This window comes from Dreissena polymorpha, chromosome 6 (genome assembly GCF_020536995.1).
Source record: "Dreissena polymorpha isolate Duluth1 chromosome 6, UMN_Dpol_1.0, whole genome shotgun sequence".
In the NCBI taxonomy this organism is placed as follows: domain Eukaryota; kingdom Metazoa; phylum Mollusca; class Bivalvia; order Myida; family Dreissenidae; genus Dreissena; species Dreissena polymorpha.
The window spans coordinates 50,641,142-50,657,658 of NC_068360.1; the positions used below are offsets into that span (position 1 = coordinate 50,641,142).

A 16,517-nucleotide genomic window follows, 5' to 3' on the forward strand; every position below is an offset into this window, starting at 1 on the left:
GGTTAAGGAATTCCTAAGTTCACGTTGATTGGTTGGGACGCCTAAGTTTCGGAATCCTAAAGCATCTTCACTATAAATAGCGCGCAGCATCACGGATTCTTCACCTCGGTCAATGACTAAAAATCCACGTCATTTAAAAGTCGGAAACCTACCAGCTTAAGCTAAAGCCATCATAATGGTAGGGAATAGTTCTGTAAACTCTTAAGTATTCTTATAAGTTATTTAAAATATTAATCAAGTAACAGTGAAGCTGCGCACCTTCATCATACTTATAGTTATTTATTCGTAAACCAAACTTCTAAAGTCGCGTTCTACGATTTGAATAGATGTGTTAAACCTTAACTCGGTCGTTTGTTCTATCCTGACAACTAAGAAGTGTCTAAGTATTACAATATATATATATATGCTGAGTAATCCGCTACCATGTTTGTCTTTTCCTGCATCTGTTGTTGAGTGTGGAAGAGAAGAGCCAGATCACCGGAAAAATCTAGGTCTTCTTACTGTTTCCACAGAGTCCACTGAATTCCATTCCGCTTCTGCTCCGTCGATGTCTTCATAACCCAGTCTATGGCCAACAGGAACAAGAAAGGTGAGAGTAAGCAGCCTTGCCTCAGTCCGGTTCTCACTTCATAGGCGTCCGCGAGCTGTCTTCCATGAACGATTCTGCAGGTCATTCCTTCATAAGACTTCCTGATGATCTTGGTGATCATTTCTGACACTCCGTAGTGTCTCAGAAGTCTCCAGAGGGACTCCAGGTCAACGCTGTCGAATGCCTTTTCATAGTCAATGAAGTTCACATACTACAGTGAATTCCACTCCAGGGATTGTTCCAGAATGATGCACAGGGTTACAATCTGATCCGCGCACGACCTCTCCTTTCGAAAGCCTGCTTTTTGGTCACGGAAATGCGGGTCTACTGCGTCTTTCATTCTGTTCAGCAGGATGCGATTTAACACCTTTTCTTGGACGGACAACAGTGTGATTCCTCGGTAGCTGGAGCAGGAACTGAGGTCGCCTTTCTTGGGAAGCTTGATGAGGTAACCCTCTTTCCACTCTGATGGAATTTCTTCTTCTTACCATGCTTTACTGAAGAGCCGATGTAGTAGCTCCACACTGGTCTCCACGTCAGCCTTAAGCGCTTCTGCAGGTATGCTGTCAGGTTCTGTAGATTTGCCGTTCTTTAATTTCTTGATTGCGCTGCTGATCTCTTCTTTTGTGGGAGTGCAGCACTTGATTGGCAGATCGCTTATAGCCAGGGGAATCTCCGGTGGATTCGCAGGAGCTGGCCTGTTGAGTAGCTCCTGGAAGTGCTAAAATCACCTCTTCTTTTGCCCTTCATCATCTGTTATTACTCCTCCACGTGTGTCCCTTACTGGCCTCTCTGGCTTGGCAAACTTTCCTGCTAATCTCTTGGTGATGAAGTACAGATCTTTAGTTCTGTTCTGATAGGCTGTTTCTTCCACCCCTTATGCAAGCGTCTCTAGGTAGTTCCGCTTGACTGCTTTAATACTTTGCTTGACGCTCCTATTTGCTTCGGTGTTCTCTTCTTGTGCTTTCATTTGTGCGGATCGTGTTCTGCTGTGGTTGACACTTGCCTTCTTGTTTAGTCTTTCCGCAACTTTCTGAAGTGTCTCTGCTGATAGCCACTCCTTGTGGGAGTAAGACTTGGAGCCCAGTATTTCTTTGCATGTTAAAGTCGCTGCTTCTTTCACGTTCTGCCACTTTTGCTCTATCGTCCCTTCTTCAAGCACCTCCTCTAGGACCTGGAACTTGTTAGAGAGAGTGAACTTGAACTCTTTTTGCTTCCAGATGTCTTTTAGTGTAGCAGTGTTGTAACGTTGGCGTTGGCTGCATCACCTTGCCCAACATGACTTCAGCTTCAGTTTCAATCGGGAAACAAGGAGCTATGGTCCGAAGCCACGTCTGCTCCAAGAATGACACGTACATTCTGAAGAGAGCGACGAAACTTGCTTGCGATGGACAGGTGGTTAATTTGGTTCTCTGTTGACAGGTCTGGTGACACCCAATTTGCCTTGTGTATCCTTCTGTGATGGCAAACATTTCTTCCGATGACCAGATTACTTGTGGCGCACAGGTCGGCGAATCTCTCCTCGTTGTTGTTCATCTCGCTTAATATTTGCTTCCCCATGATCTCATCATAACCTCGGTTGTCACTGTCGATCTTGGCACCCATTAGAATGATGAGGTTTCTCTTTGTCTGTCTTGTATAATGGTTGACAGCCTATTGTAAACGTTGTCCTTCTCATTCTCTTTACTGTCGTTCTTCGGCGCATAGCACTGGATTATGTCTACATTGATCCTTTTCTTTTTGGTAAGGAAAGAGGCCGCCATGATCTGTGGTCCATGTGCCTCCCAACCGATGAGCGTTCTATATGCCGAGTAGGAAAGCATCAGGGCTACTCCCTGGGTGTGTTCTGCATCCTCCTGCACACAGCATCATGTATGTAAATAAACATACATAATTAACCTCACTTCAGCATTCTTAAACAATAAAAATAAGAACTATTCGTGAATTCTATCACACAAATGCGTACCACTCAAAACCGAACTTGTGTAAGCATATAATGTTTAGTCACTAACGTTAATATTAGTAATTTATAGCCACCACAATAATCGTGAACAACAAACAAACATTTAACAAGCTGTATATAAAGCAATTCACTTAAGAAATTCAAAAGTTCGCTAAACACAGTAAAAACTACCATTTAACATTGAACACCTAAAATACAAGTTTATATTTAACCTTCGTACATCGAATTGAAGGAATAAGTCTTAGTGAATAAAATCACCATACAGCGTGGGTTTGAGCGAATACAATGCATTTTAAAATAGTATAAAAATCAATTTGTTACCAAAATTATCAATCTATATATAAAAGTAACATTCAGTTTTCTGTATTCAATAGAAAGGATTTTAAGATATGTTGTCATTTGTGTGTCATACGAAGCAACACGCTGGAAGTTACTGTCTATCAGTTGAGCCTTGTTCTGGGAATACTGGACTTCATGCATATGTTTTTCGCCCAGACTAATCAGGGACGACACTTTCCGCCTAAATGGTTGTCGTTGGTGTTTCGTACGAAGTAACACGCACTGGAAGTAACTGCTCGTCCTTGGTTTTAAGTGGTGCAGGTATGTCTGTAAACTGCGATGCAGTTACCAATGTAAGGTACCCGTTGTCAGGCTGCGATATCGAACTTGCGACGTCCTCTATTTCATCATAGACCGCACCATCCAGCCCGAGGTATGAATGTCTGGGCTTCTGTTCAGAACGATGCTAGGTTAGACAATGTACAGAATATATTTATTAACAATATACGCCTTTCCTTTAAATATCATTTTGTAAACTCTTGCAATTAAATACTCTATCATATGGAAATTAACAAAATTGTTGTTACTTTCATTAAATGTAAGTATGTCACTTTTTAAAACATTTAAAACATTTCATTCACTATTATTTAGTATTAAAGCGGGACAACATATTGCCGTCATTTCACAGTTTTAATCCGGCATCGTAAACGGTAATTTTCATGTAATGCACTAAACCTAGCTATACACATATATACCAATACAACACTTTTATCTTAATAATATTTTTATAATTAAGTATTTAGCAAAGATACTTAATTATATATGGCGGTATCATAGTTACACATTGACTGGACATTTACTTTTTAGGAGCTGGAGCGAAACCCAGAACAGTTGTTCGTTTCAGATTGAAGTTTCTTAACATTTACTCACCATGCATGAAGGAATTATAAGTTTTTAAGAGCTATAAATATATTTTCGTTAACTTAATCAGAAGGTCAGAAGGGAAGGGAGGGTTAAGCAGAATAGATTATGAGCAGCAGTTTTATATTTAGTCGTTCTCTCATCACCGAAATGCGTTGTTTCCAATTGTATAGTAAACTCTATACTCTGCATTACTTGTATTTTTAAAGCAATATCATGTACACGAATGTTTGCTTACAATTGGTTGACCACTTACGGGAAGGGGCTTCGGCACATTGTCAGTGTCTGTGGGCACATCACATTTATCAGCTTTTGGAGAGTACCGGGAATATGGATCTTCAGTATGCAGCTGTCTTCGGCGTCTTCAATTACACATGTTAAACTTCAGACATATAATTATACGACAACATGTGTGTACACTTATTCCAAATTATGTGCACAAAAACTCGTGTTACTTAAAGAGTGCACTATCTTAAATGACTGATTGAAGAACTCTCACACGTATGAGCATCACATACATAGTAAAACTAACTGAATTGTTGCAGATATATTATTTGACAGCATGTAAAGCAGAATATTTGTTTTACTTGTCAAATATATATTTTTTCACGCGAAGCGCATACTTGAAATTTAAAATAATGTAACTTAGCTTACCTTTTGTAAACGAAGACAACAACTGCTGCCGCGACGAGAACTATCACAAAGACACCAATTCCAATGCCGAAGTATCCAGATGTCGAAACTGAGCGTGATGCAGGCGCTTGAGTGAAAGACACAGGCGCTTTGGTGGTAAAATCCGCTAATTTGGAAGTAAAATCAGAATGATGGTGATGAATAAACGATCGAATTTAGCAAAAAGTATTATTACAATCATTAATCCGAACGAAAGCTGAACCTGGTATACCAAAAACAAGGTTAAGGGTCGGCATTCAAAATAAGGGTCGGCACGGTAATGCAAACAAAAAACGTTTTATTTTGCGCCTGAACATTATTTTTGTTCTCATTAATGTGTTGAGTTTTTTAATGATTGAATGATTGAACTTAATTCCGTTTAAACCTGGAATAAAACATAAGTTTTAGGTGAACTATATTTAAAGTATAATTGAATTTCACAGTAAATTAAACACGACGTAACTTTGCAAGTATTATTGATTACATACAATATAAACTTGTTTAAGATTTGGATAATAAGTAAGATGACACGAAATGTTATTTAACGTAGAGAAAAAAAAAATCAGGGGAATTAAAAATAATAGAAGTAAACGTAACTTTTCATGTCGTGTTATTTTCTGACAATGTTAATCAACAAGTAAGCTTAATTTGCCCAAAAAATCACTTATTTATTACACGTATTGTGTTAAGGAATATGTGCACTGACGAAAATAAGAGGTTGTACTTGGTCGAATGATGCACGGTACAGATATGAATAATAATATTGTAGTAAAAATCAAATTAATTATGCGTCATGGCGTCCGGACAATCTAATGTTTGAAATTTTTGTTCATAGGTATGAAGAGATAAAAGCGGATACAAGAAGACTCGTGATCAGTCATCTTTGTTCTGCAGCTGTATATCTAGAACAAAAGACATCCGTATCCATTTTAAGGCCGATTGTCTCAAGATATTTCATGTTCAAATCCATTTTGATAATATTTCGAAGGTACATTAGACGATGATATTCGTAGTAAACTAAAACAATAGTAAAACAATAAACTAGGTCATTTTTTAATGTACCATTGCCGTTGAAAAGTTGACACGTGCCCGTGGGTTCGGGATAAGTGATGACTCCTTTCCATAACACGTGGAAGGACCACTGGAAGTTGGTGAAGTCCGTGTTGTTTTCGTTTGTCAGGACGAACACCTTGTCCGGCCTATTGACGCTTGCGAGGGACAGAGTGAGCATGTTCCAGTTCTGTGAAACAGAAACATTTCCAGGTAATATGAGTCATGTTCTGAGAAAACTGGGCATAATGCTTGTGCGTAAAGTGTCGTCCCAGATTAGCCTGTGCAGTCCGCACAGGCTAATCAGGGACGACACTTTCCGCTTGAACTAGATTTTAGGTAAAAAGGGACTTCCTTTAAACGAAAATACCATTAAAGCGGAAAGTGTCGTCCCTGATTAGCCTGTGCGAACTACACAGGCTAATCTGGGACGACACTTTACGCAAAAGCATTATGCCCAGTTTTCTCAGAACACGACTCATATGATAAATCTGTAGCGTGGGTGTGCACCAACAACGGCAGCTACAATTAGATGCATAACTATTAGAAATACATTCTACGGAACTACAATTGTAATGTGTAGTTAAGTTATCGATGTCCCTTCATTTTCGATACCGTATTATTTATGGAGATGTTGATTGCGAAATTAATATTTTTTAATTTATTTAAGTTTTACGCGACATCGTTGTATTTTATGATTGTGAAGGAGAATATTACATTTTAAAAATAACATAAAAATACACCACTTATTTTTTTTTCTATTTATAAATAATAAATAAATGTTTTCATCGACCGTTTGAACAAACACATTATAAAAAAAAATCGCCTTGGATTATGTTAAAGCTAACAGCAAAGTTGATTGATATATAAAAGCTTACCACGACATCTTGCACGTCTTGATTGAACATGACTAACAATATCGCCATCCTGCCGGCAACCAATCCTATTTGTGGTGCGCGGAAGTTGCAGTAATACTGGATCCTAAGTAAACCGGACTCTTCGGACCACGGATTTGAGCCGCGCTCAATCGGAACTGAAACCCATTTTAATGTTTTTATGGGTTAATTTCATAACAATCAATTTATAAACGCAATTTTATTTAAGTGTTGTTATCGAAATGACTCTAGTGTAAATGATTGCATGTTCTGAAATAATTGTGAAGCTTTAATAGGTTTCGCATTAATTGAACACTTCAATATTTTTATTATCTCCAACTTTTTGTACATCTCTTATTTGAGCTCTATAATATTAACATTTTGTATTCATTTGAATGCGGAAAAGTAACGGTGTGCATTCGACCTGAAAAAGTAATTTATCAATTGTAATTGCATAAAATAGTTTATGAAACCAGTTAAGATTTCGCAAGAAAGTGTTTTGCTTCAAGACACAAACGATTTGATTATATGATAAATTGAATTCTTATTTCTACAATGAATCTAAACTTCATATAAAAAATGTGATTAAACTTCACATATAATCACGATTACGCTGAGTTAAAGGGTATCTAATGGTACTGATATAGGCTTGCGTTTAATGTGAGGCATATAAAGACATGGCCATTTGTTCGCACTGGCATTTCCAACAAAAATAGTTTAGGTAGGTCGAAAACGTTAGTTTCGCGAGTTCGAAAAATTGTTTGCAAAGTTAATAATTAAATAAGGAAATATGCAGAACTGATTGACAAGTTATGTACTGAACTATTTTTAATGACCAAAACATTAAAGTTTGCGTCAATAAAACATTCTAAAAGCATGTGTGTCTGTTACAGAAAAGTTTATGATCGTTACCAAATATAGGATGTGTCGACTTAGTGGAAGGAAACAACATTTGTATTTTACGCCAGAGCAGTATTTAAAGTTTAATTAAGTAGAACAGTTTGTTAAACTTGACGTAAAATTGGAAGAATGATTGGACTTAAATTCATTTAAACCTTCATGGTCGACACTTTCCGCTTTTATGATAGTTTCACCTTCAAGAAAGTTTCTTCTAAGCCAAAGTCAAGTTTAGGCTGAAAGTGTCGTCCCTGTGCGGACTGCACATGCTAATCTGGGACGATACTTGACGCACGCACATGCATTAAACCCTTTTTTTCACAGAGCACGGCACATATATAACTCAAGTTTAATGTAACATGTATTAAAAGTATATCAAACACGACGTAAATATGGGAAAATAACTTGACTAAACTAAATGTTACCTTGTTTAAGACTTAGAAAATAAGTAAGAAGTATATGCTCAGACATACAATGATCGTTTTAGTTAATATAAAAGGAAACTAAACATTCTTTTTCGCGTTATTTTATGACAATAATCATCAATTATTTTGCTATTTTTTGCCGACAATTCATTTATCATTTTTACGTACTGTATGTTAAGTTTATATACACTTACGAACATTTTAGGTGGTATATGGTCGAAATATTCACGATACAGATCTTAATGATGATGGAATTTATCTCTAATTAATTATGGGCCATTAAGTACGAACAATCTAGTGTTTGTGAAAATTATCATTTATAGCCGGAAGATAAAAACGGGTGATACAAGAAAACGCGTTACCAGTCATCCTGGTCCTGCAAATGTATTTACAGTACAAAAATGGCATCCATTTTAATTTCAAGGCAAGCGTCTATTTTTGTAAATTTCGTGTTTCAATCCGCTCTGAGACATATTTCGAAAGCACCTTTGACGATGAAAAATAATAATGAAATGGTAATTATAAAATAACGAAACTTTTGGGAGTAAACCGTTACACAAACAAGTAGGTCTTTGGAAAATGTCCGATTACCAGTGACGAAATCAGTGACGAGCTGACATGTTCCAGTGGGTGCGGGGGTGGAAGTGCGGACGGGAGGACCATAATCGATGTCTCCTTTCCATACCACGTGGAAGGACCACTGGAAGTTGGTGAAATCCGTATTGTTTTCGTTTGTCAAGACGAACACCTTGTCCGGACGGTTAGCGCTTGCGGGCGACAAAGTAAGCATGTCCCAGTCCTGAGAAAGAGGAAAACTTCCGGGTAATATGATATATCAGTTCCGTGGGTGTGCAGCTATACAAAGTTTTTTTCACATAGTGTTTACACTCTTCGTGACCAACATTGCAATTTAAAGTTTAACTATCGATGTCTAAGTGTTTGTGGTATCGTCTGACATACAGTGGTGTTTATTGCAAAATCTTCGTGAAGAGGGATCGAAACAAAACGATGTGTTATTTCCGATGACTTTTTGATCGTGTTTTCGAATGTTTATTTAAGTGTTAGATATACGTTTTACATGACATTGTTGTTGTTGTTTGTTCTCCAGTGATTGTGAAGGAGAACAATACCGGTAAAGCATATCATAAAAATGCATGATGTTTTAAAAAGAGCTGCGCTAAATTTTCTCTATCACACATTCAAACATTCTTTCAATTCACATTAATAAATACATTCATTTATCGACCGTTTAAACTAACACATTATATAAAACAGAAATATTAAAAACAATATACATGGTGTTGATGTTGATTGATTTTTTTTCTTTTGTTTTTGTTGGCTGAAAACGACCGTAAGTAAATTCAGTAAGATTACAGAGTTATGAGTATTGGCGGAGTTTTTTTCTGAACAATTCTTTGCCGCATTATATCTAATTCATATAAATCAGGAGGAACGTATTCACAATCTTACGTAGATTTTACTCTGAGAGTGTAAAATCCGAACAAAGGCTAGTATTTGTGACAACAAACTTGGAGCTGAAAATGTGGTGTGCCAATGTTTATGAATCGCCTTGTCCATCACAAAACTTGAGGGCGCTAAATATTCATTAAAACTCGGTTCAGCAACTCGATAAGTACCCGTGTATGCGGCGTTGGTCGATCAACATCTATATATGGTCTTGATTTATTTTTTTATTCAAAGCTGGATTTTCATTAGCAAATGAATATTTTGCATTTAATAGTTTTTTTAAGAAAAACTAAATGCATTTCACGACAAGAAGTAAAATCACTAAATAATAGTGGGTCTCAATTTCTGAACGGCGTACATCCTTAACGCTATATTGCACAACACATATAGTCAGGTTGTTTTTATCTTAAATGTAAAACTTGCTGATGTAAGTGCAGAACGTTTTCTATTTAGCTTAGTTAAGATATTTTAACAAGTGCGATTGTTCCAGTCATTCATTCGTGCATACTGGCGTAAAATTTCTACAACATTTTATTGGCCGTAAATAAAGGTCAATTAATGTGAAGACATGAGTAAGACAGCTACGCCAAATAAGCCTAGGATAATATTCACGCTAATAGAGCAATAGATTGACATATCAATGCTTACCAAGATATCCTGTACGTCTTGATTGAAAATGACTAACAATCTCGCCGACCTGCTGGTGACCAAGCCTACTTCTGGTGCGCGGAAGTTGCAGTAATACTGGATCTTCAGTAACCCGGTCTTGTCGGACCAGGGGTCCGGACCGCGCACAAATGGAACTGAAACTGGGGTACAGTTATGCAATAGTAATGGTATTATATATATAATAACATGGTACTGCCCTCAAATTGTGTAATATATCTGGTGAGGCAAAATAACGGCAAGGCTCGCCAAGCTGTTGTTTTATTCGCGCCGAGCCTGATATTTTATAGAATGGTATGGGTCTGAATGTGCTTTTCTGTGGTCATACCTTTACTCCCGATTTATTTAAAGACAGAACTAAAAATAATCGCTAAGACGCTTAATTTTCTTTACAGCGGAATGAATATGTTGTATGACTTGTGTATTGTTATTGTTTCTAATTTTCTCGGTTAAAAATTGTTAATTTAATTGATCTGATTTTATTATCAAAAGTGAGAAATTTATATTAATTCAGATTATTTTGACCTACTTATAAACCTTGACAGATGCAAACAATGTTAACGTGATATACCGAATATACTAGACATCTTTTATCAGGCAGATATTTATGTTGTTGGATGATTAATTGTTATATTTTTTTATCTTTAATTACGCATGTAACATACATGGACAATTGTGTTGTTCCCGATCAAAGTTCATATCAAAATACTGCCGTCTTGACCAATAATGATTGTGATTTTTTTAACCATTTTAATTGTAAGGGGAACAAAATACAATCCAATTATACAAAATATGCACTGATTTGAAATCTTTAGAGAAGTTTATAAGATCCATCCGCACACGAGGCTGCATTATGTGATGACTCAGAGTGCGGTGCAGCACTGTTACATATACATTTACTGGACTCAGGAATGTTTGGTGAAAAAATTAAATAAGGTTGCAATTTCCTGCCATTTACTTTTTTAATAAAAGATATTCCATGTAAGTGTAGTCTTGTGCTTACAGGAGAAACCGGCGTACCCGGTAAAAGAGCATCACCTATCCGATATGTTTACTACGAACCAAACGCACATGCGCCGGGAGCGGAGATTGAACCCAGGCCCCCTAGGTGAGAAGAGCGTTTTCAAAACACTGAGCTAAGCGGACAGCCCGATTTTGCTTGTGACGGCAGTGGTTATTAATAAAAAGAGACAATTACTGCGAGGATTGTAGAAATTAAGTATGTTGCATATTAAGTTATAAATAGATTGATTGTCATCACCATTGAACCCACATACCGCATTGCTGCCCTTTAATGACTAAATTAAACATTTAAAGAGGTGCTTTATTTTAATGCTTACCTAAACAAAATGCGTTTCCAAATAAGAGCACATACATCGCCAAGTGCATATGTCCATCTTTTCTCATTTCTGAAAATAAATTAAAATAGATATAATAAAGGCAAAACTATGTAAATTTCTTTAAAACAAGTAATACTAAAGGCAATAAAATCGATAAAAACCGTGCTAACAGCACATGTAGCTTAAAACTGAACTGAACTTGCTTTCAATGAATCATAGTAATACAAATCAAACAAGTCTTATAAGAGAATTTTATGATATGTGGGGACAATAACATGACGGTGGGATTCTTGGTATTTTAAACAGCTAAAACGATTTATAAAAAAATCCTTATGCGCGACAAATCTGACATGTCTAGCAAAGTCTTCAAAGGTTAGCGGAACAGTAATAGCGTAGAACTTTCCAGGATACATACTACCAAGACATTATTGGAGACGAAGAAGGGTTTACAAGAAAGTTCGTTGCAATAAAATCCTTTTTACTGGGTAGATAGCAGGACAACTTACGCCCACTACATACAAGCGAAGTAGCTCTTGCTAATTACTTCATGCCATACTTTGCAGATAAGATTATAAAAATAAGTACAGACCTGGATAATTTACCTCTCTTGAAACCAATACCTCCTCTTAATGATGATATAAAACAACAAATATATCGATTCCATGCTCACCACAAATACTTTTTAACTGCACTGGTATTTATCCGGGAAAATACAATGTGACATATTAAAAAAAAGATAGTGTTGGCCTCATTCCAATATTCGTTTGAGCATGTTTATTTCGGTGTTCAATTGCCCCTTTATTAAGCACAAACCGATTATCTCAATTTCATCAGATATGGTAAAGGCACTTTCTAAGTAACACCAGGATGTCATAAATCACAGTTCACAGGCGAATGTCTGATCATTAAACACAACTGATATAACGGGAATGCACGAAAAAAAATATTACCTACCACCACAAAGGTGGTAAACGCTATTTACAAAACAGGAAAACAATATAGATTAATGATATAAACAACTTGATATTTATCAATCACAATAAATAGTAAAGATGGTTCTTGTTACACTTATTGGCAGTTAAATCTGCGTTATGTGTATGTTTTTCTTTCAGTCTAATGTTCAAATTTATCAATACTGTAAACAAATTATTCAATTTAAAAGAAAATGAAAAAAAAATATTATCATGTACTTGCTTTATTTAAGGCTTCGGAGTATGGTTGATTCAAAGCAAAGCTTGCATTTTCGATAGCCCCTTTAACATTATTAAAAATGCACTGGCATACCCATTACATTTAAAATAATAATTATATAATTATGCATATTATGATAATTATAATTTAAGTTATTGAAATCGCTGTTCCAAACATTATACGGCTTATTTATAATGATAACTTTGCTTCCTGACATTGTCAGTGATGAGTCCTCAGACCAGCTTTACTGAGACACTAATGAAAAACTCGTATTTTTATAAAGATGCAATTAGATGTATATATATAAATTATTGTTACTAAATATGATAGTTTTGTTGTTATTATTATTTAGTTGTTATACTGTTTATTGCCGCATTAATTGTCGATTTAGTGAATAAATAGATGTCTGTATGCACATGTTTTACGTTCCTGTAACTTCATCTTGTGCAAGTTAGAGCGCATGCGCGGACAATACTGAATGTAAACAATAACAACTAACATGTCTATATTGGAAGAAATTGTCACATGCAATAACTAGCAAACACTACTATGCATTTAATTGTTTGCATAAGCTGCAAATAAGCATTTTAAAATGTCCATATCATTCACGGTCGGGCTAATAAGCTGGCCAAAGATTTTTTATGGTACAGAAAGTCAGTATAGACGTTTGCCCTGTAAGTTACACTCTGACCGTGAATGAAGCCATGTGGTTCTTACGCGCAACAAATCGTATCATATATGCTAACATTTGCATAATGTTACTTTCAAATGCTTTAATGCAAAGTTAAGTTATAGGGAGGATAAGACCTCTGTTGACATTCGGACCATAGATCTCAACGTTTTACCTAAACCTTCAAGGAAGAAAAGTGTTACTGTGAGTGACACTACGTCTCATATCAATGTTAGTTAATATTTTGTTAACATTTATCCGATTTTGTAAATGTATGTAGAATATAAAGAAGTGAAACTCCAGCTGCTGGAGCACTATTGCATTCTCATTATATACACTGTGTTGGTCCTTTATTTAAGGCAAGTGACCAATTGCCAAAACTGTACGAAACAGCACAATACGAAACAACATACACAGAAGTTATAGATTTAACAATTCATCGCAAGCATAAATATTTATATTTATCAAGGCATGAGAACTATGACAACTAATCAAGAAAGACATTTTAAAATAGTTCCTTACTGAGAAGCATTGCATTCCAACAACAAATCAATAGCACAGATGTTTTAAGTGTTACGGCTCATTTACAAGTACTTATTTTAGTTCATAAATATTTTGCAATGACATTTATTAAACCTTCTTCCACAACAGTCAACTCGCTTGATATGAAAAGATGTACTGTTCAAAATAAATAAGTTCACCAAGGCATGGCTACTACTATACCAATACAAGCAGTCGAAGACTTGACATATAATAATTAGATGAGTGAATAATTATGTCAAGTATCGACAAGGGTCCTCAAACAGTAATGACCAAGCAGTTTGTAAAAGAAAGCGCATCGATGCGTTAAACATAAGATAATAAGAAACAAAAGCAAGACCGTCTATGGATGGATCTAGAGAGTAAATGAGAATTGGGAAATGTGATTATTAAAGGTGACACGTCAATAAGAGAAATTCTGAGGAACCTAATAACAAAACTGAAAGATAAATATATATGTCAGTTATTTACAAAATGTAGCATCTGGAATAAAATTGGCTTTAAAAAAGGAATGAGAGAGGCTTAACGAATCAATTGAGTCGATAGAAAAACTATTTATGTGAAGAATTAAGAAAACGCAAATATTAGCACAATCAATCTGTAAACATGAAGAGAACATAAAATAACTTCAGAATGTGACAGAACTATACAGCAAAACAACAATATCAAAATTCGAGATATTTCTTGATTCAGCAACGAAGGTAGTACAATTCTTGAAAACAATGGTGCAAGCCTGAGGCTTTCGGATATCGATACAGCTCATTGTCTTCCCAATACACACAACACTAACTCAGAAATTACAAGTACGCTTCGTATCTTCGGGTAGTGAGGGATGAAGTTATGAGATAAATAAATATTTTAACTTCCATGTAAATAAATACATACGCCAATTTTGAGTCACCGTTGTGCACATCCATTACGAAAAAATATGATGTACTGCATAATATGCTCGTAAAGATATAAAAACGGAACTCATTTCTTTTTTAAAAACTATAGAGCCCGCAGTGATAATTATTCAACCTTTGTAAATTACTTACGGTCTTGCTTTCGTACTGTTTTGCTCATGTATTCATGTCAAACATCAATTGAGTTGAAATAAAAGGTTGTTTAACTTTGGCTTGACTGGCAAATAAACGAGTTATATTGTAAACAAAGCGATCCATTAAATACAATCAATGATGCACGACATGCTATCGCGATTCATGCGATGTTATATAGTTTATGTTTACAAACTATCAAGAGATTATTGGTGTTACGGAGACACCTACTATGGTTTTGGTGTAAAGATAATTCATGCAATTAGCACATATGGTACATCCTTTTCACAGATAGGCAGTCAACAATCTGTTATAAAACAGTGTTATATAAAAATAAAAAAGTACTAGCTAGACTTGCGAATATCTTTGTTTTTTCATCGCACTATTATAAATACAATATGTTTACGTTTTAAACATAATATTTGTGATTAAAAGTTAAATTCAATTAGTTTCATGTGATCAAACATCAAATATATAAATGAATGGCTTAAACAACAGACAACGGAAGTTGTTTACATGTATTAACAATGGGTTAGGCGTTTTTGCAATAAAAGGTGGCAATTTCCAAGATCTCCTTGTTTTGGGCAATGCTTATAGGGATCATTCATGCCCAAGATGTCACGCGGAAACGAAACATTATTACAAAGGCGATAATTATCTGAAAAGTATTGGAGCGGAACGACCAGACAATATGAGCGTGTCTACCTTTTAAGGAAACTGTATATAAAGATTAATCTCACGCGGACATGAAAAAGTTATTAGTAAAGGACGTATTAATATTCAAAGTGTATTATCTTTTAGAATAAAAACAACAATATTGCACCGAAATGACCATACAACGATTCGCATGTTAACACTATTGGAATAGTTAATATCAAGTTTAGACGTATAGACGGATTCGGATCAGAAGTGTTTCAGATCTTGCTCGGAAATGAAAAATGTGATGGGAGGAAAATACGGAGGGACGGAAGAATGGACGATATGACGGAAGGATATCGAGAAGGACGGTAGCGTTATCGGGTAAACTCGTTTACAGACCCACGCACACTAAATTCAATAAACATTTTGCGAGATGGTAGCATGCATGTGGAGTCACCCACCTGCTGGTTGAGTTCCGGATCTTGTGCCTAAAAGAGATCCAACCCAAGAAACCAGAGGTTGAACCCGCTATCTGGGTTGAGAAGAACGCGATGCAAGGAAAGCGCTACGGCAGTCTGGGGAGGGGGGGGGGGCTTGCAGCGCTCGGCTACCGTATCGCAGAGAGCTGGCATGTCCATTTGAGTGATCGACAAGATGAAAGACGAAGTTCTTGGCCCAATTGTTCCAAATGTTAACGCCAATAGTTTAATAATGAACACAACATCTCTTGACAAAAATCGAATCCGTAGACAAGCAACGACGTTGATCTTTCGTATGTTCCAAGTGTAGTTTCATTAATTATAGTCGATACGGTATTTGATTTTGAAAGCATTGTAATGTGTCAGCTTGGTTTGTATCCCAATTGAATTATTTCTGTTTAGGTGCCATTTTAATTAATTCAAAAACAAAAAAGAACTTTTTCTTTAAACATTCATCAGCATAAAAATGTGTAACACATTAAAAAAGGAATAAACAAAAACTCTCCATTCAAAATATCAAGGCTGTAAGCTTAAGTCGCCGTTCGAGTTTTAAACGACATGTCGCAGGTCACTACAATACTCGTTAGTAATTCATCAATTTTCTCACACTTCATTGCGTTGATTGAACTCCAGCTTGTACATGAACAGTTACATTTTACACCAATAAAGCGTCAAAAAAAGAATCTTCTTTTACATTATCCAGTTTGTTAATATATAAACAATTAAGAAATTTAATTTCACTTTATAAATTATTGTATTATATACGTTATATATATAATATATATTGTATTATATAATGTATACATCAACAGTAATG

General features: G+C 35.8%; 1 protein-coding gene across 2 annotated transcripts; it reads right to left on the reverse strand.

Annotated features, from left to right (window-relative positions):
• Positions 1–421: 421 nt before the first annotated feature.
• On the reverse strand, positions 422–16,511 carry LOC127836081 (uncharacterized). 2 transcript variants are annotated; one of them, XM_052362504.1, is made up of 9 exons: positions 15,683–16,511; positions 11,145–11,213; positions 9,787–9,947; positions 8,263–8,470; positions 6,353–6,507; positions 5,487–5,664; positions 4,407–4,551; positions 4,009–4,114; positions 422–3,297 (listed from the first exon to the last, which is right to left on the reverse strand). In XM_052362504.1, the coding sequence occupies exons 2-9, from the start codon at positions 11,209–11,211 to the stop codon at positions 3,073–3,075; spliced, it is 1,245 nt and encodes a 414-aa protein (XP_052218464.1). In that variant the 5' UTR covers positions 11,212–11,213; positions 15,683–16,511; the 3' UTR covers positions 422–3,072. The 2 variants fall into 2 exon arrangements, with proteins under 2 accessions (XP_052218464.1, XP_052218463.1); XM_052362503.1 differs by lacking the exon at positions 15,683–16,511 and adding an exon at positions 13,528–13,539.
• Positions 16,512–16,517: the final 6 nt, after the last annotated feature.